The following is a 20,707-nucleotide window of genomic DNA, read 5'->3' on the forward strand; positions in this document are numbered from 1 at the left end:
GTAAATAAACTCTGTAAAGAAAAATGGTCAAATATCAAACCGGAATGATGCCAGCAGTTTGTTCATGGCTACTGGAAGTGATTCAGATGACACAGTGGAGAACACCGCCAACTAAAACGTTAGTTCGCCAACGCTAAAGCACTGCAGCAACATGCTATTTATCTGACGCTAATGTGCTAACTTCATTTCAACTTGTCTCACCTAACTCTCAAGCATCAATTTAATTTTGGCTTTATAATTTCTATAATGCCTTTCGATTTGTATTCGTGTTTATATTTGTTCCCTACAGTCTGACTTATTTTGTTTCTGTATGTTTTAAATAAAAATACAGGAAAAAAAAGAAAAAGGGAACGGAGCTGCTGCACAGACAGTCTTTGCCTACTTCAAAATAAGAGCATGAATATAAACGACTAACTAGTTGAAGAACTGTATATAGTCGATAACCAAAACACAGATGTAGAGTTTTATTGAGCTGAAGGTTTACCAAACAGCCAAGTAAACTAGCAGTTTTGAATTTATCTGGAATCTAGGTGTGCTAAAAGTTTTCAAAGTTACCAAAAATGAGTTTAGTTATTAGCAGTTTATCTGAACGCGTCGACACAGAGAGCAAGAACAAAACTTTTTGAGTTGTTCAACAATTTTTTTGGTTTATTTTTCACTTCACTAAATTAATAATTCCTACATTTCCAGATTTCATTTAGTTAGTGGAGTTGTTCTACAACATGTAAAAGAATCATCTTTTTGACCTAAAGGCGTTGTACGCATGAGCAAAATTTCCAGATGCAAACAGTAACATGCAAAGGTTCATATGTAAATATTTAAGACTGTATTATGTATGAATGTGACACTGTGTGGATTAAAGAAAGACCAGTTTTATGTAGCATTAATACTAACTCTGGAAAAAGAACAGCTCAAATAAATCCATAAAGAACCCAAGATTAATTCAACATGTCAGCTATTAATAAACCTGTGGCTGTAGCTGTGTGTTCAGTTCCGGTCCGTTTTTTCTCGCGCTGGTTCAGAAGCTGCAGAGCCTTCAGCGAATCGCTGTCAGTGATCTGGACAATGTCTGTATAAACACAATCTGCTCCAGCTGAGATCCTCATTACTCAACCTCTGCGCTGTGCCACACAGGAGAAGTTGAGATTCTTTATAAACAGCAGGAGGCACCGTGCCGTCCGCCACCTCCCGGCTATAAACACCGCAGCCGTGGTGGGAGTTTGCTTCAGGCCTAATTTGGTTCCATTCTGCACTCTGACGGATCGCCAACGGAGATTATTGTGTTTTTACCGTCATGGTCGTTCAAACTGAAACCAGATATTTACATACACCCAGCACAAAGATAAAAACATTTGATCTGAAGTTTAATCAAAACAAACTTTTCTTGTTTTAGCTTAGCAGAGTTGGTGGTAACTAGTTTACTGAACTGCTTTTACTTGAGTAACTTTTTAGAAAAAAATTATATGAATTACTAGTTCCACAGGCAGATTATGCCACTTGTACCTGGGAGGGGGCGATATGAACTGCTGACAACATGTCTTTGAAATTCCAAGCAAATATTTTGCATTTATTTGTAGAAAATGAGAAACTGTCAAAACAGAGAAAAAGATGCAGCGCTTTCAGACCTCAAATAATGCAAAGAAAACGAGTTCATATGGATTTAGAAACAACAATACTGATGTTTTAACTCAGGAAGAGTTCAGAAATCAATATCTGGTGGAATAATCAGGAGGTTTTCAGTGCAGTGGACTCTTCAGCTGTATATGTTTTACTTTACTTAACTTAAAAAATATTCTTATATATAAAAATATATACAAAATCCCACAATATGTTAAATGCGTCAAAGAAAATACAAAATCAATAAATAGAAATATAAACTCATATGAACAGTCTGAAATCAGATAACATATGGAAATAAAAATACTTAAACAAATTAAACACATTGTTATGGTTTGATTAACATTCGTTTTACAAAATGTTAAAAAAAAGTTAGTTTCCCCCTCATGTTTTTCTTAAATCACAAATATTATGAGTAAAACTAAGACATTAGCATATCATGATACAGTTTATTTTACCACCCACGTTTTTTTACTGGTATTATCTTGAATGATTTGATTTGGCTCAGCCCCAAAGTCACAAAACATTTTTCCTGTGTTTTGAGTGAAATAATCTGCCAGTGGAACTAGAACCTTTTGTCAATATTAGGGAATTATTTACTTAAAACAACCTCCTGTATTTTGCTGAAAAGTTACTTGCAAGCTTGTTTGGTCATTTTTGAAGTGCACAAGAAACTAAACCAAAGGTTCTTGGTAAGATTTTGTGTTTTTACAGTGTAGCTGCAGATGACCAGCTGTGATGAGAACACAAACGACCTGCAGCTCAGACTGTCGACTGACTGTTGCTCCCAAGCGAAGGATTGTCCAGCTTGAAATCTGTGGAATCGTTCTTGCCGCCCATCAACGGGTTTCGTCAGCGTTACTGGAGATCATGTGTTCTCAGTGAAAACGCAACGCAGTTGAAGTAACTGAGCAGAAATCTGAAGAATGCAGCTCTGACCAATCTGAGGACTTTTCATCATGAACTGAAATCCAAAACTTGTGTGAAACTCTGCGAGGCAGCAAACTCCTCCAGAGCCAATCAGTGATAGTCACCGCCAGGAGCTTGTCTTTACTGAAAACCTCGTGGGTTTCAGTCGGTAATCTGACACCGCAGCGACTCTAATCATCCTGTTTCTGCTACAGGAGCAGCAGACGCCAAGTCCGTCACTGCTTTTCCAAAACGAATCTGATGCTTGTCTGACATGAGGTCGTAAACTCCTGCTGGGCGAGACGGACTGTGACTGAGGAGAATTTAAAAAAACATTCAAATGACCAAGAAATCCCTGCAGGAAAGATAACGCAGCTCTTCAAGTTGTTAGATTTTAACATGCGAGAACAACAAAGGGTTTACGAAACAACTAAAGCTGCAGTATGTAACTTTTATGAATAATATGTTTTATACATATTTGTTAAAACTCTCACCATGTTGTGACAGTTTGCTATGAGAGGTAATCTGTGAAAAGATTGATCTCCTCCATCTCTTCTCTGAGCTGCTATTGCTGTCTGAAAAACAGGACCAAAAACAACCAATCAGAGCCGGGAGGAGGGTTTTAGCGCTGTCAATCAACTCAAGTACTCACTGCTAAATGTGCTAATGGTGGAGAAACAACTTACTGTTCCAGTAAAAGTGTTTATCTGCTATTATTGGTGGCTATGCTAACAAGCTACAGCATAAAGTGACATACTACAGTTTTAAAGGGATCTATTATGCAAAATTCACATTTTGCCCATTTTTATGCTTCCATTTAAATTTCTACGACTTCTAAAAACATGAACTTATTGGGTTCAAGTTTTTTGGTGTCTGGAAAATCAGCCGTTTCAAAAACTTACAGGATGTAAAGTCACAAAACAGCAGGCAGTAAAGCCCACCCCATTATCTAGCAACCCCAGCTGAGCTCCAGCACATTTGGTGAGCTGGTTTTATTACTGTTTGCGCTGTACAATGGCTGCTGGAAAAAAACAAGAACGTTTTTGCTGTTAACTTACCATCCAGAAACTAGGGGTATATTGATCAATCAGCTCCAATTTCCTTAATTTTGGGGGTTCGGTGATCGGCCGATGTTTACAAGTGAAGCCAATCTTATTTCCAGATCTCATGTCCCTCAGCAACAGTCTAAAAATCAGCCACTGTCCTCTTTTTTAGAGAGAGAGGTTTGACTGACAGACCAGGTCATGCCTGCACATTTGACGTTAATAGTCATCCCACTGTTACCAACTCAGAGACTTTCTACCTACCTTTAGAGACATTTCAGACAAAACAACTGGCATTGGCCAAAATCAGGATCGGCAGGTCAGGCGTTTTAAAGATCAGCAGCCAGAAAACTGCATTTGGTGCAATCCTACCAAAACACTTGATGCATTCTTTCTGGTTGTGCAGGAGGCTCTACTAATGCTTCTCAAAGATGTATGGTTGTATAATCGTGCATCTGCTTGCATTGACCGTGTAACCAAACCATTGCGGCGGCGTACTTACCGTTGTGTTTGTGTCCTCCAGCCTGCGACGACAGACACTGGGGTCCAGACTGCCGGAAGGAGTGCAAGTGTGAGAACGGCGCGCTCTGCGACCCGGTGGGGGGCGTCTGCCAGTGTCCGCCCGGGTTCATCGGACGCCTCTGCGAGGACTCGTGTCCGGCCGGGACCTTTGGGAAGGGCTGCCAGCAGAAGTGCAAGTGTGGCAACGGAGGATCCTGCAACAAGGCAACAGGAGAATGCACGTGTCAGAAGGGATTCACCGGGACTTTGTAAGTTCAGCAACACGAGGAAACAGAGATGGGAAAATGGAAAACCTGTGTGTGAAAAACAAAGTCCATCCCCACTGAAGTCATCAGATGCATGAATGACTTCTAAAAATCTACTTTTGTCACATTACTGCTCTAAAGCAGTTTTCAAAATGGAATATAAGTTAAAAGACAAAACACACTATTTCACAAATTACATGAGGAAAATGTCTTGTTATAATAAATTTATCTGCTGAGGAAACCAGAACTTTTTCATCAACATTATGGAAGTATTTACTTAATACCAGCTCATAAATTTACCTAAAATTAAACATTTTAGGTAAACTAATGAAAGTTAGTTTAGCCTTATTTTGAGTGTAATAAGATATTTGCACAAGAAACTAGACAAAAATACTTGGTAAAACTTGTTTTTGCAAAAAGTGTTTATTGTGTCACAGGAGAAATTCAAGAAAACGTTTTTTGCCATTTTTATGTTTCCGATTGGCTGCCAGTGAAATTTATCAAGTTAGTTTGATCCTGAAGCTGAAAATGGAAAAGTTTCTGACAAGAAAAAGGCCGAAGGAAACGTCCAGCGGCTCTGCTGTGGAGAGAAACCTGCTGCAAAATATGACACCTCTTCTTATCAAAAGAGGGGACTGTGGTGGAAAATGTATCTGGTTATATTTTCACAACAGAACTCATTGCCAACTAAAATCACAATAGTGAATAAAACAGAGAAAATGTCAAATTACAATTTTGCTTTACATATTTGCAGTATTGTCTGTTTGGAGGCCACAGCTGCTCGTTAACAACAAACTTAGAGACACAAATTTCTGTGCATCAGTCAGAAAAATGTTAAAATGCCTTTTTAAAGCATCTGAAGTTGATCCAACTTTTGAACCAACCAATCTGCCTCGCAAAGTTACCCCAAGATCGGAGAATGAAACTCCATCCGAGACCCTGCAGACCTCAAAGCTCATCAGAACCTTACCAGAATAAAAGCTTTTATCCTGAGGTTTGGGCTGCAGGCTGGGGCAGTGGTTAGCATTTTAGTTTGCAATAAGAAGGTCTTGGCGTCACCAGGTTTCCATAGAAACCACGTAACGTAAAGCTGCGGCGTTTTCTAAACATCTGTGGGATTTTAAGTAGGACCCGGTTTGATGTGAAACAATGGATGATTCTGTGGAAAAGCACCTCAGTAAAGTACAGTAAGAGATGTGCAGATTATGAACCAAAATGAAGAATAATTCAGATAAATACCGTAATTACATAACAAAAGTTGGCAAAAGGAAAAAATATTTCCAAATTAATTTCTTTGAGTATAAAGTTTATGAAGCTAAAAACTGCAGGTGTGTGTCTGTGTGTGGTTATTTCTGTTTTTGTTAAAACGTGTTTGTTCTTCAGTGAAATTACTAATCAATTTTACTCAAGCAATAAAATTAAACGACTTAAATAAAAACAAAAAGTACAGCTTGGTAAAAAAAATACTCTATTTTCAAAGAGTTACTCAAGTAAATGTGAATAAATGTAACTACTGCCAAACTCTGGGTGTAATCTATTTTTAAGACTTTAAATCAAAACTATGCACTTCCTCATATAAAACTCTTTGAACCGCGTTTCTTTTATTTGCAGCTCTGGAGCCGTTCAGGTTAGATTTGTAGATGTTTTTCAGGTCCTGACTGTGATAAGGTTCAGATTCTAGGCGAGAAATCTTAACATCTCCATTTTCAGCGCTAAAATGAACACAGTCTGCTTCCTGATTTGGTATGGGGCATCTTTAAAGCACTCCAAGTATTCCCCCAGGGAGACGCTTTACTCAGCTTCATTACATATCGCTTCATTATCTTCATTTTCCCTGTAGGTAAGTCAGACGCGGGTCTTTTATGGCTTTAATGAGGGGCTGTTATGCTTTTCTCCAACTTAATTTGAAGACGGAAAGACGCCCCCTGGTCTCCTCCATGACTCATCCGTTACACCCAGTTTTTAGCCGCCCCAGAAGACACGTAAACAAAACTCTTCCCCACAGCGCATTTCCAGAGAGAGCCGCCATCATCCTGCCAGTTTCAAACCTCAGCACCTCTGAGGGGAAAAGCAGAAACTTGGCAACAATCAGGATGAGACACAGCCGTGCAGCGAGTTATGAATATCTGAAATGTGTCCATTTTACCTCCAGGATGTTGAAATGTGTCCATTTTACCTCCAGTCTGGGTTCACAAAGTTTAAGCAACGAAACGAGCTGATGTGACAAAAAACAAGCACCGAAAGAAGAAACGGAAGCCGCGTTTCCGTTTCACATGTTCAAAAATCTTTGTCAATATTTCGCTAATGGCGAAAAAATACAATTTAGCAATTGTGGCTTTTCCATTAAATACGAAACGAAATAAAAATCACACATGAATAACTTTGTTCAGGCAAAAAAATAATAAAAATAAAACATGCCCGCCATGATCCTCCAACTACTTCCAGGCCTTTTCTTCTTCGTGGTTTGCATTGACGTTAACATCCGGTTGTTGATCATGTGACTCGTGTGATACGAAAAAAGTGTTTTCGACACGCGTGGAAAACCACTTCATTCTAGCGTTAAATCTTTTTGATCGAAAAACAAGTTTTTTGTTTTTGTTTTTTATTCTGTTTTTTCTTTTCGCAAAAGTATTTTCGGAATCGTAGTTTGCGCAATTCTATGCGCAGCTTATGTAGATAACGAAATTAATGCAAATTTCTCTCAATTCTGCATTAGATTTGAGGAATTTCATTATTATCATAACTGAATTAATATAATTGAATTATTATCATAACTGAAATTACGAAATAAATCTGCTTAATGGAGAAAAGCCAATTTAAAAAATATATACAATTTTTTTCTCTAAAATGTTTTTTTTTTGGTCTGTATCAAAATTAGTGTTTTTATCAAAACTGTAATGAAACATTTTTTAGCATCACAGAAGTTTTATGATCAACAATCGGATGTTACTGCTGGCGGATACGACCAAGAAGACGCAGGAAGTGGTAGGAGGACGATACATGTTTTAGTGATTTACTGTGTGAAAAAACTTAGTCATTTTAATCCTCTTTCTTATTTAACTGAAACAACACAATTTGAAATTGTGTTTTCCCTACATTAGCAGAAATTCAACAAAGTTTTGCTCACATTTGTCTCAGTCAGAGAATCAGCACCTCGACCTTTGAACTCATGGTTTAAAAAAACAAGACAAACATTGACTTTATTCCTCAGGAATGTCCCCAGCTTGTTTTAGCCAGATCATGGATTGACTGTCTCCGTCTCTCTGTCACTCCTGCAGCTGTGCGAAGACGTGTAAAGGCTCCTGCCAGCCGAGATGCCCCTGCCAGAACGAGGGCCGCTGCAAGGGCAACGGGGTCTGCGCCTGTCTGGCTGGATGGACGGTAAATTCCCATCATCCCAATGTGATTGATAATCCAGATTGTGCGGATAAAAAGTCTGGATTGTGTCCTGTAACACCAGCTTGGATCTAATATCCAGTATTGTTTGGCAGGGTGCGATCTGCACGGAACAATGTCCAGAGGGAAGGTTTGGGAAAAACTGCTCAGAGGAGTGTGTTTGCCACAACAACGCTAAATGTGACCCCTTAACTGGACGCTGCCAATGTAGAGAGGGTTTCACTGGCAACAGGTGGGTTTGGAGAAAAGTCTGAGACATTTTTAGATGATACTGCACAAAGCTATAGACTTCTTGGCATTTCAGTCACATCAGGGATCCCTCAATCCTCTATTCTCATATCCTTTTTATTTAATCTCCAGATAATCCCTCTAGCTCAGATTGCACCATATACAGATGATTCACAGCTTTACATTTAGACGTTTCCACAGAACTATAGAATCAAAGTTAAGACCTACAGAGCAGGTCTGACACGGATTGTAACTATGGATTAACAGCACAATTTTAGCAGACTTGTAGAATAAGAGCATAATCACTTGTTTATTCAAGAATACTTTTTTAAAATCTTATTGATTTAAGGCACTGAATGATATTTGGCCTAATTCGGGTTTAACCAGTCAGTCTTTAATTTAAAATTTTCTGAGTTTCGAAAGTTACAATTTTTTGACATTTGTAAACTCAGAAATTTACAAGTTATTTTCTTGAAAATTTCAGAGATTGTTCTCAAAATTTCAGAGTTTCTTTTCAGCAATTTTTGGACAGTTGGAACACAGAAATTTCCTACTTTTTTTGTAGAAAATTTCTTACATTAATCTCATAATTTCTGAATTTCTTTCTTGCAAATGTCCAGAAATGTCCAAGTTTCTGTAGAAAATTCCCTTGATTAATCTCACAATTTCTGAATTTCTTTCTAGCAATTTTCTTTTGACATTTGGAACACAGAAAATTTCCTTTTATTTTTATTGAAAATTTCTGAGATTAATCTCAATATTTCTGATTTGTTTCTAGGAAATGTTCAATTTATTAAACTCAGAAATGTCCAACAGGTTGTGCATGCAGAACTAAATCTTTAGCCTGTTTTTTCTGGAGATCTCCAGGATCTCCTCCGTGAATCCATCTGTTTCGTCCTTCAGGTGTAATGAGGAGTGCCCTGCAGGTACCTACGGCCAGGACTGTAAAGGTGTGTGCAACTGTGCAAACGGCGCGCGCTGCTTCAACATCGACGGCAGCTGCTTTTGTGAGCCCGGATTCAGCGGGCCGCAGTGCAGGAACCGGATGTGTGCGCCTGGGAACTACGGCATGCACTGCGAACACAAGTGTCTCTGTGAGGAGAAACACACTCTGAGGTGGGAAGACCTGAATATCAGCGTCTAAAGGTCACCATGTTCAGCAGGTTGACCTTTCAACCTGAGTGAAATCCCCCCCCCCACCTTCTTCAAATCTAACAAAAAGGGTGTGAAATGTTTGTGCAGCAAAATGTTTTGTTTGTGCTGCTATCATTTTAAAGATATTAATAAAAAAAAGTCTCTAGAGGTCATCAGAGATCAACCTCCCCACAGCTCAAGGTCACAAAATCAAACTAACAAGCTACATTTGTGCAGCAAAGATTGTCGTTTGTGCTGCTTTTGCTTTGAAAATGTTAATGATGACCTCCGATCACCTCTGGAAATGTTTTTATGGGTGTCTTTAAAATGATAGCGGCACAAATGAAGCTTTTTGCTGCACAAACATTTGACACCAATCTGGTTAGATTTGGAAAAGGTGATGCAACAACTTCACTCAGGACAATTAAGAAAAATTGACCTGTTCAGTGATTTTTCACTGAGCAGATGCCACCAAGACACGAGTGTTTATGATATTGCGCTTATAACTGGTAAAAAAATAAAACTAGATGTAGATATTTGTTTGTTTTTCTGCTGCAGCAGCATTTTAAATGATTTTACTTTCTTCAGCCTCTGATTTATCTCTTGGTCTCTGGCGTGTTGCCAGATGGTAGAAAGGTTTCTGCCCTCCATGTTCTGATATCTAAATTGTTAAAAGCGAATTGATTTGTGTCAGTGGGCCAAACGTAGCCCAGCAGCGACCTTTGACCTCCTGCAGTGATTGGAGAAAACTGACCCACTTTGCTGCTGTTTTTGACCCTCTGTAGCTGCCACCCGATGAAAGGCGAATGCACGTGCCAGCCGGGCTGGGCGGGTCTGTTCTGCAACGAGACGTGTCCTCATGGTTTCTACGGCGACGGCTGCATGGAGCCGTGTCTGTGTGTGAACGGAGGCGTGTGCGACAGCGCCACGGGACGATGCCACTGCTCCCCCGGATTCACGGTGATCCACATAGCACCTTATTTTAAATCGATTTCTAATTGTTAGTTTCTCCCCTGACTTCTGGCATTTATTTTTATTTCATCTTTTACGTCTTCAGGGCGTTCACTGCGAGAGTCCCTGTAAAAGCGGCGTCTACGGGAAGAACTGCTCCCTGGAATGCTCCTGCGAAAACTTTATCGACTGCTCACCGGTTGACGGCACTTGCTTCTGCAAAGAGGGTAAGAAACTGTCAGGAAACGTGTAACGGGTCAGAAACGTTCACGCTGCCATTTTTAACTGTTCTGTCGCGCCTGCAGGCTGGCAAGGGCCAGACTGCTCCGTCCCCTGCGCTGACGGCACCTGGGGCCCCGGGTGCAACACCACCTGCCGCTGCACCAACGGGGACAAATGTGACCCGGCAGACGGATCGTGCAAATGCTCAGCCGGATGGCAGGGGGCGCTCTGTGACCAGCCGTGTGGTGTAAGGCCTTTATTTCTTTGGCTGTTTAGTGATAAATTTTTAAATGTATCTAAGAAATTTTATTGAAAGAAAAGACAAAAATCTGCAGAAAAATAATGCCGAAATGTTCGGATTAATGTTCAGAAATTTTCTAGAAAAGTTTTTGAGTTTCAAAAGTCAAAAATTTTCAGTTTGAGCAATTCAAAAAAAATTCCAAAAGCTGAAAATGTTTTACTTTATGAGTTCAGAAAATTTTCACATTTTTCTAAAAAAATTCTGAGATTAATCTGAGAATATCAGAGATTTTTTCTAGCAAATTAAAAATGTTTGTTTTTAATTTCCATACTTTTCCTAGACATTTTCTGATATGAAGATAAATAAGTTTTTTGAGGAAATATTCTCTTTTTTTAAGCTTATGGTGCAGATCTGATCAATAAACTGTTTGATAAAAGAATCAAGTTGCTGAAAATGGCCTAGTCAAATCCAGACCTCAAATGGGACATTAAAACTGATGTCTGTAAACTTCAGTGATCTAGATCTAGTTTCTCGACACTTCTTGTTAATTTCTAACATTAAACAGTGATTGAGTTGGAAAAATTGCAGTTCTACCTGAAATTAGGCGAGATGCGATGGTTTCAGTAAAAGGTCAGATTTACGTCCTGCTTCTCTGGCCTGGAGCCACGGCCCATGTCCCAACAAACCAATTCACTAAAAGGAAGAGAAAAGTTATGTGAATGTCAGCCAGAGTTTGGTGTAATGAGCTGTAGTTTTTAAAGAGAGCAGCGCGTCAATCACAGAGATTACAGGACATGTTTACTGTGGTTTCTGTTTGCATTAATCTGATTTTTGGACGCGCTGGTTTCCTGCCGTCAGCCTGCCAGGCCGACAGGCTGCGCGCTCGGCCCACAGTGCCAGCGTGGCGCTTTGTCTGACCCCACGGCGGAGAGAATCCCCTGATGACTCTGGCTCTCGTTCTGCATGCAGATGGGCTCGTTCGGGCCGGGCTGCCTGAAGAGGTGCGACTGTATTTACGGCAGCGGTTGCCAGGCGACCAGCGGGGAGTGCCACTGTCTGCCAGGTTGGACGGGTAAGTGACGACGTCCCGCCGCCGCTGCTGCCGCTGCTGCCGCTGCTGCCAGGTTGGCTCTGGCTTCACAGGAGAGCGGACAGAGCCACAGGTTTTAACTGGCCCAGTCGGATCTGACAACACGGCACGGCTGAATTAAAGGAGCACACTGCAAAAAAACGAAACTCCTCCAGATTCTAGTATCTAAAAACTGACTTACAAGTAACTCTTCAATAATCAATAGTCAATAATTATCCTTAATATTGGAAAAGCAGCATTCAGCTTCTATTCACCACAAATCTGGAACAAACTTCCAGAAAACGGCAGAGCAGCTAAAATCTCACCGGGTTGGAGCTGCTTTCGCACCGTAATAACAGAACCGGCACCGTAATAACGGAACCGGCACCGTAATAACGGTACCGGCACCGTAATAATGGAACCAGCACCGTAATAACGGAACCAGCATATTCAATGTGTGCTGATGGTTTTGATGATTCAAAGATAGAAAAAGGGAGTAAATTTCTGCCAGAAAACAAATCAGATAATATCAGACATTTGGTTGAAATGACTCTTTTCTGAGCTAGAATGGTTGCAAATATGGGAGGAAAAAAACGCAGAAGTTTTGTACACACACACCCACACACATATATATATGTGTGTGGGTGTGGGTGTTCAGGTATTCTTGAATTGTGGAAAATTTCTGTCTAAATGTCAGATTTTAGTTTTTTGTTTTTTTTCCTTTCACTTTTTTTGTTTGTTTTGTTTTTCCTAAATGTCCTGGCACAATAAGGACATTAACACGTTGTTCTTTTGTTTTTTATAGCCCCTATAAAATAAATAATTTTGAGATTAGTGTTAAATGCCTCTAAATCCCGGTAATAACCAGATAAGGTAGAACAATAAGTCAGGGTGTAATTTCTATTTCCCCTTTCTGCAGTTGTTTGTTTTTGAGTGTCACCATGCCAAGTGTGGTAACGGGATGCTAATTCATGCATTCATCTCCTTTTCTCTTCGTGGTTGAAGAACAATGAATGAATGAAAGACAGAATTATTTTGGGTTAAAGCTACAGTATGTAACTTTTATTAAAAGTGAACATACTTGTTAAAATTATCCTAATGTTGTGACAGTATTATGAAAAACAGACAATCTGAAAAAATCTTCTCCCAGTGCTGATTAGAAACAACCAATCAGAGCCAGGAGGAGGGTCTTAGCGCTGTCAATCACTCTTATCCTCACACCCTCCTGCATGTTCTCTGCTAAGCTAAAGCTGTTTCACCTCAACATAGCCTGCCATAAACGCTAACGCTAGTTAGCATGGCCGCTGATGACGGCGGATAAACGCTCTGGTCCCAACTAGCTCCTTTTTTTTCAAAGACAATTTTGTTTTCAGATTCATTAATTTCATTTGTTGTTTCTGTTGTTTTTTTTATTTTGGATATTTATGTCTTGTGTTAAATGTTTATTAGGATTTAAAGTTTATTGATATCTGAGAATGTGTTTTTGCATCATCGTATTACTTGAAAAGGTCCCAAAACAACAATTTTATTGTTTATCGCAAAATCTTCTGGGAAAATTTATCATCCAATGAAACTTGTTATTGGTCCAGTCACCACATGGTGAGTTTTAACAAATATGGAAAAAATATATTTTTGCAAACGTTGAACACAGCAGCTTTATGTTTTCTGCTTAGTAACTGTGGGTTTACTTGCCTCCCAGGGCCGCACTGCAGCGATCCGTGTCCGGAGGGCCTGTGGGGCCCCCACTGCAACTACTCCTGCTCGGACCGCTGTCCCAACAGCGACACGTGTCTGAGGAAAACCGGGGAGTGTGTGTGCCGGCCGGGCTACTGGGGCGCCGCCTGCCAGAACAGTGAGTCCGGCTCCGACCCGCAGCGTGACGGGCAGCCGCTCCACTTGCTGCAGCTCTCCTTCCTGTGTTTCAGATTCGTCTGAGCGGGTGGGCAGCGTCATGGTCCCTCTGCCCCCGGGGGAGAGGGAGTCGTGGGGCGCCATCGGCGGCATCGTGGTGCTGGTCCTGCTGGTGGTGATGCTGCTGGCTCTGCTGCTGCTCTACCGGCGCCGGCAGAAGGACAAGCAGAACAACACGCCCACCGTCTCCTTCTCCACCAGCCGCACCGTCAACTCCGAATACGCCGTCCCAGGTCTGAACCGAAACGGCAAACAGTTCACCTCCTCCCTAGACCGGCCACAGATTCTGGGCTGAAATTTACCTCTGGACCCTTCAGATGAAACATCAGAATGAGGAATGTCATGCAAAATGCACCTAAAACAATTAAGAAATTTTGAGAAAAATCTCTGAAATTTTGTAGAAGAAACATTAAAATTTCTGAGCTCAAAAAGTCAAACATTAGCAAGAAAAAAAAACTTGGATATTTTGTGATTAATTTCAGAAATTTTCAAGAAAAAGCATTAAAATTATTGATTTTGAAAATCCATCATTTTGAGAATACTCTCAACAATTTTCTAAAAACACAAGGACACTTCTGAGCTGCCAAAGTTGAAAATTTGCAAGAAAAACACAAACATTTTGAGATTAGCTTCAGAAATTTTCTAGAAAAACCTCTGAAATTTTTAAGTTTGAAAAGTTGAAAACTTGCTAGAAAAAAATCTGAAAATTTAAAAATAAGTTTAAACATTTTTTAGAAAAAAATGAAAAAAGTTGAACATTTCTAGAAAATGTTTGAGATTACTCTCAAGTTTTGTGTTTTGTGGCAGTAATTTGCACTTTGTTTCTGTCTTTATTGGCCCTGATAGGCTGCCGTACCGTTCAGGGTCTGTTCTGATTGAAAAACCGCAGATTGACGCCATGTTTGTTTTTCCTGCAGATGTTCCCCACAGCTACCATCATTACTACTCCAACCCCAGCTACCACACGCTGAGCCAGAACCGGCCGCCGCTGCCGCACGTCCCCAACAACCACGACCGCGTCATCAAGGTGGCGTGCCGTTCGCTCTCGCCCCCTGCTGGACGCCTCTCAGGGTTCTGATCGGTTCCTGTTTGTGTCCCACAGAACACCAACAACCAGCTGTTCTGCAGCGTGAAGAACGCGGCCAGGGAGCGGCGTGGCCTGTTCGGGGTCGAGACCAACGCCACTCTGCCTGCAGACTGGAAGCATCACGAGGCCCGCAAAGGTTCAGGTCCGTCCAGCTCAGAGAAAACTTCACTGCACTCCGATCCCGAACCGCACTGCATTCTGGGAGATGTAGGCAGAGGAAAAGCTTTAGCAGGTCAACCGCCTGAGTGAAGTTGGTCCCCAACCTGATTCAGATACATTTTATATATATATAAAGATTCCAGAGGTCATCAGAGGTCATCTATAATATCTTCAAAGCAAAAGCACCTCATGTATTTTTTGCTGCACAAACGCATCACAAGTATTTGACACCAATTTTGTTAGATATGTGAGGGGGCTGGTTGTCCTTTTGACCTTTAAACTTTTATTAATATCTTCAAAGCAAAAGCAGCATTTTTTCTTCTTTTTTTTGCTGCACCAACCAACAGAAACGTAGTCCAGTTGATTGACAGCAACTTTGTCTGATTTGGTTAATGTGGGGGGGCTGGTTGACCTTTCATGACCTCTGGAAACATTTATTAATATCTTTAAATGATGGCGGCACAAATGAAAAGTTTGACACCAGTTTTGTTATATTTGAAGAAGGTGGGGGAGTTGAACTCCCCCCAGGTCGCTCACCCTCTCACGGCTAGCTAAGCTAAGCTAGGTTGGTGGAATCAACTAACTGACTCACTCTTGGTTACCTAGCAACTCTCTCGCTCTTTGGTTACCTAGCAACAAGTTGTTGAGTAACTTGCGCAGCAGCAGTTTCAGGTTTCACCACTCTGCCTCCTAACTGCTTAAAAATAAAAAACATTACACAATGAAAACTGGATAAAACCGAAAAGATTACACTATCAGTTTAGCAATATTTCAGATATTTAAAACACTAATCAGTAATTATCGGTATTGACTGATATGAAATGTTTATGTCGTGATGCGTGTTCAGCCATATGATCCTTCCTGTCTGATTTATTACACCTTCACTTTTTGTCTGATTGTTGCTTCTCACTCTGATTGGAAGCAAAAACGTTTATCCTTAATCTGTCTGAGGTTTTCCCTCTTACTCCACTTTATCACCAGCCACATATTTCCTAATCTAGACCTGATATCAGGCCATAAACACCCAGAACTTCATAAAAGCTGACTGGCAGCAGAATCCACCCACCTGCTGTTAATTTTAACAGCCTCTCTGCTTTTTATTAGCCTGACACAGATCGACTGAATGAAAGTGTTTCTGTTACGGCTTACAGGAGCGTTTGGCATCGACCGGAGCTACAGCTACAGCGCCAGCCTTGGAAAATATTACAACAAAGGTAGTTTATCATCGCACTTTCTCTGCTTCCCTCTCCTGCTGCCTGCAGCCTCAGTCATTACCGCTTTATGAGAGCCAGATAAGACGTGTCAAAAAACATAAAGAGGAACATATAACTACACTAAACACGTTTATTTATCTTTTTAAGCCTGGATGGACTAACTCAACAGTTCCTGCTTCGCTTTATTCTGTATTGATATTCTGCATTTCTTTGTATTTCGGACTTTAACTCTGTTAGATGTTCTGATGCTCAGGATTGTTTTTTGCTTGATGAATCCATAATTAACCTGCGGCTGTTTGGCCTCTGCAGAGAGATAAAACACAATACATTTTCATCAGAAAAAACTCTGAAATTTTCAAATTAATCTGGGAAATTTCCTAGAAAGAAAATTTGGAAATTCAAAAAGTTGAAAATCTTCAACTTTTAAGTCTCAAGACATTTTTTCTGAGATTAATCTCAAAATTTCAGATTTCTTTCTAGAAGATTTTCAACTTTTCAAGTTCACAAAATTCCAAGTTTTTCCTTGAAAATTTCTGAGATTAATTTGAATATTGAAGAATTTTTTTTGACAGATAGTCTTATTTTAAAACCCAGAAATTTCCAAAAGAATGGTTGCCATGGAGATTAAATAATTTCTCAAACATGCATGAGAGAATCAAGGCAGCATTCATGTTGGTGAGGGAATAACATAATGACATGTTTCAAAATGTGATTTTTTGTTGTTTTACAGTTTTTTTCTCTGATTTTGTGTTTAAATGGTGCTTTATAAATAAACCTTCCTGCTCGGCTCATTAAGAGCATTTAATGACCGGAGCGGTTAAAGTGGACGGGTCTTTGGCGGCCGGTCTGCAGGGTGTTTAACCTCCTAACCGCTGACCTTCCTTCGTCCCGATGTGAGCAGAGCTGAAGGATTTGGTGGCGGCGAGCAGCAGCTCTCTGAACAGCGAGAACCCGTACGCCACCATCAAGGACCTGCCCGGCCCGCCGTTCTGCACCCCGGAGAGCAGCTACATGGAGATGAAGGCGGCCGTGCCGCGGGAGCGAGCGTACACCGAGATCAGCCCGCCGCCGTTCAGCATGGCCACGCTGCGCAGAGGTGAGGTCCATCTCAAGAAGTTCCCACAAAAAACAAGAACATTCAGGAGTTTCAAAAGTTAAAACATTTGTAGAAAAAACTCAAAATTTTGAGATTAACCTCAAACATTCAGAAAAATCTTTAAATTCCTGAGTTTCAAAAGAGATACCAGTCTAAGAAATTCTCCAGAAAAAGCATATTTCAGAGTTTGTAAAGGCAACTTTTCTTGAAAAAAACTCAGAAATGTTGAGATTAGAATGTAGAAATTTTCTAGAAAAGTTTCAAAGTCAGAAATGTTTTATTGTTTAGGTTTTCTGATTTAATAAACCTCTCCTCCTGCTGTTGTATCAGAGCGGCAGAGCTCCCTGGGTCACGCCCCTCATGACGACCCCCAGAGCCACTATGACCTCCCTGTGAACAGCCACATCCCGGGACACTACGACCTGCCTCCGGTGCGCCGGCCGCCCTCCCCCCGGCCCGCCCCGCGCAGAACGCTGCAGTGAGAGCCGCAGAGGCGCCGCGGGTTCACCCTCCTCCCTTTGGGCCGATGGAGAAGAGCAGACTGTTTGTTCTTCACCTATAAACTCAGTAAGGTCCTGTTTGAGGGCAGCACTGCCCCCCTGTGGCCATCAGATGGTACTGCTGCCACCAGGACTGAAGAACCAGGAAAGCTGGTGACATCAGAGGAGCTTCACTGCGACGTGATTTCAGCTTTCATTTTTCTTTTCTGACTTCATTAAAGTGGAAAACATTAAAAAATGTAAAAAAATGCAGCCGGCAGCTTCTCACAAACTCTAAAGTTTCTGAATATGTCATGGAAGCCAAAGAAAAGCGTCAATCTCCAGGAATATTGGGCCCAGAATGTGGATGGAAACTCTGTACATATGGAAGTAAATATAGTATCACCACAAGGAACATTGTAAATAAACAAACAGCTCTCCAGATTTACAAATCATGGTTATTTCCTGTCATGCAGTATTTAAAGCTGGAGTATGTAACAGATATAAAAATATTTTATTTTACGTATTTGTTAAAACTGTCACCATGTCATAAGAGTTTGATATGAGACAGATAATCTGAAGGCAGAGGAGCTCAGTCTGTTCGGTTTCATTGTCTCACACCATGGTGTCACAACATAGCGACAGTTTCAATAAATATAAAAATATATATATATTTTTTGTATAAGTTATATACTGGAACCTTTAAAGATTAATTTTAACAGTCAAAGCTCAGTGAGGGTATTTTCACACCCAACAGATTTTACTCCTTTTGGTAACAGAATTTGCAACATTTGTTACATTTTCAGCTGCTTTTCGTTTTCACACTGCACTGTTTAAAAAACCTGACCCCTCCTCACAAACATAAACAGAGACTATGCTAGCTAGACCCTCGTTTGTTATGGTTGTATTTACCCAGAATCCCCTGCGCTGCAGTTCACTTCCTGTCCGCTTGTCATTCACATACACATCTGAACTGCACCAGAATTCAATTCAACATGGACATTAGAGTTCATTACAGACTCACACCTCCCTAAACAAACCGAACTTTCAAGGCAAACTAAACAGGGCTGATGAAAACAGGGCATTATGGGTAAATACAACAAAACCAAATGCGATAGCCCAGCGTTAGCAGGAGAAATGCTTCATGGTCTTTTCCCAAAGACAAGAGAGAAATGCTAACCGCTGAAATCTGATGCCTCCATGTTTGTTTTCATTTCATGGAGAAGAAAGTTGAGTTCAATTTTTTCTTCAGAGGTTTTCATGTTGTTTCCTTCAATGGTTCTTGCTGCAGCGCCCCCGCAGGCGAGGAGGGGAACAGGTTTTTCAAATTGACTCAATGCAGTATGAAAGTGAACCACTGAAAATGTACCAAATGTTTGAATTTTGGTTTCCAATCGAACCGAGTCTAGCAGACTGTCAGCTGGAAGCTGATCCCAGTTTGTTGGTTTTGGTTTCTCAAACCTTTTTGGAGAATAAACCGCAGCTCCTCAATGTAATTCAGACTTTCTGAGCTCGAGTCAACATGTTAATGTTTGAGTTATGAGCTTTGTGACGCCATTCATCATGCTGGATAATCGCCAAACTCTTGATGGATTTTATTTTATTTTTTAAAAAGTTGCTCTACCTTTAACTTTTGATCCAACTCAATCTTGGGAGAACGTCTTCTGAGAAGAACCAAGCATTGGATTGCAGACATCAACTTCTCTACCCTATACAGCTCATTTGCAGAATCTCTTCTGTCCTTAACGGACCAGAAACAGAAGTTTTCACCCGTCTGTCTGCAGATCTGCTGCAAATGCTGAGCAAGCTCTGCACTGGTGGCAACATGAATGACTCTACAGCAGCTTCCAGAGGATTCTCTGCAGCTCAGATGCTCAACTTGAACCTCTTGAGGATCCAGAAACTTTCCTCCAGCTGCACAGTTGTCATTACTGTTGTAATGCAAACAGAAATAAACGATAAACACTTCAGCAATCTGCTAATTAGATGCACAAGTTTCCAGCTGGACTCTTTCTGAATGGAGATAGAGTCACTTAGTGTCAAGTGAAAATAGTTTCATTAAATGTTTAATGGTGGAGCGTTTTGGAATTGCAAGACATTTTCTCAACCTGCAGCTGTAAAGGTCACAGATTAGAGCCTGGAGCTTCTCCTGCATCCATTAGATGTTTAATGTCATTTTTCAACAAATTAACTTCCTTCAGGTTCATAACTGATGAATATTACAGAGCAGGTCTGTTACCTGCCGTCTTTGGTTAAATAAACTGTTTTTGTAAAAGAGTTCAAATATTTTACTGACTTAAACGATTGGGAGAAACATACAAAAACTGACTTTCCTCCGTTTTCTTTCATAAATGACTTAACATTCTCAGAGCAGTCAAACCTCTTCAGGATTTTAACACTTTAAATGCCGGTTTCAAATTTTATTCATTACAAAAAAACAAAAAAAAGTCCTGAATGTCAAATTAGCAACAAAATACATTTGACTGCATTATATAATTATAACTATTGATTTCCATCATTACAAAAATCTCTCTATAGTCACACTGCAAAAACAAAATGTTAATTTATGTTTAGTTTCTACTGCAAATAACTTAGTACACTTGAATTAAGACAAATAGTAACTTATCAGCCAGATAGGCTCATTTCAAGTCCACAATTCGTCAATATAGATGCAAAAATATTAGTTTCACTTAAAATGGGAAAAATGTGTTGAGTGAAAAAATGCCAGTGGAATTAGTAATTTATTTTTGAAAAATTGCCTTAAAATAAGTTCCTGTATGCAGCTGAAAATTTAAAGTTAATTTTATTTCATGTGACAATCTGGAACCAAAATACTGAAGATTCTATGTTTTTGCAGTGCAGTTTAAGAAATTATTTTTGTCAGTGTTGCATTTTGAAGTAATGACATTAGAAATAAAGTGCCTGCCTTTCTGCAGTGATCATGGAGATGTGACCACCAGGGGGCGCCAAAAGTTTGTGAATATTCATTATTTGGCATAAAGTTTTCCATAGAGCAGATCTTATGTCTTCAGTTAAAAACTATTTCTCCGATTCCACCTGAACGTATTTTGTGTTGTAAATATTTTTAAACATGTAATCTTGTATTTCTGAATGCAACTGTGGGTACATATATGTGTTTGCATGATGCAAATAAAATTGTTCGCACTTTTTCAGCTGTTGTGAT

At 40.2% G+C, this 20,707-nt stretch overlaps 1 protein-coding gene across 1 annotated transcript in view; it reads left to right on the top strand.

Moving 5' to 3' along the window:
* The window catches only part of pear1 (platelet endothelial aggregation receptor 1), a 64,314-nt gene extending 43,621 nt beyond the window's left edge, over window positions 1-20,693 (top strand). The window contains exons 6-20 of the mRNA XM_028013546.1: window positions 4,093-4,339; window positions 7,615-7,717; window positions 7,828-7,964; window positions 8,864-9,076; window positions 9,880-10,054; window positions 10,152-10,272; window positions 10,351-10,514; window positions 11,478-11,580; window positions 13,277-13,429; window positions 13,503-13,721; window positions 14,406-14,515; window positions 14,591-14,717; window positions 15,886-15,948; window positions 16,850-17,044; window positions 17,375-20,693. Of these exons, the coding sequence (XP_027869347.1) occupies window positions 4,093-4,339; window positions 7,615-7,717; window positions 7,828-7,964; window positions 8,864-9,076; window positions 9,880-10,054; window positions 10,152-10,272; window positions 10,351-10,514; window positions 11,478-11,580; window positions 13,277-13,429; window positions 13,503-13,721; window positions 14,406-14,515; window positions 14,591-14,717; window positions 15,886-15,948; window positions 16,850-17,044; window positions 17,375-17,526 (2,282 nt within the window). The 3' untranslated portion in view covers window positions 17,527-20,693. The remainder of the gene's footprint in view (window positions 1-4,092; window positions 4,340-7,614; window positions 7,718-7,827; window positions 7,965-8,863; window positions 9,077-9,879; window positions 10,055-10,151; window positions 10,273-10,350; window positions 10,515-11,477; window positions 11,581-13,276; window positions 13,430-13,502; window positions 13,722-14,405; window positions 14,516-14,590; window positions 14,718-15,885; window positions 15,949-16,849; window positions 17,045-17,374) is intronic.
* Window positions 20,694-20,707: the final 14 nt, after the last annotated feature.

This window comes from Xiphophorus couchianus, chromosome 3, assembly GCF_001444195.1.
Source record: "Xiphophorus couchianus chromosome 3, X_couchianus-1.0, whole genome shotgun sequence".
Lineage (NCBI taxonomy): Eukaryota > Metazoa > Chordata > Actinopteri > Cyprinodontiformes > Poeciliidae > Xiphophorus > Xiphophorus couchianus.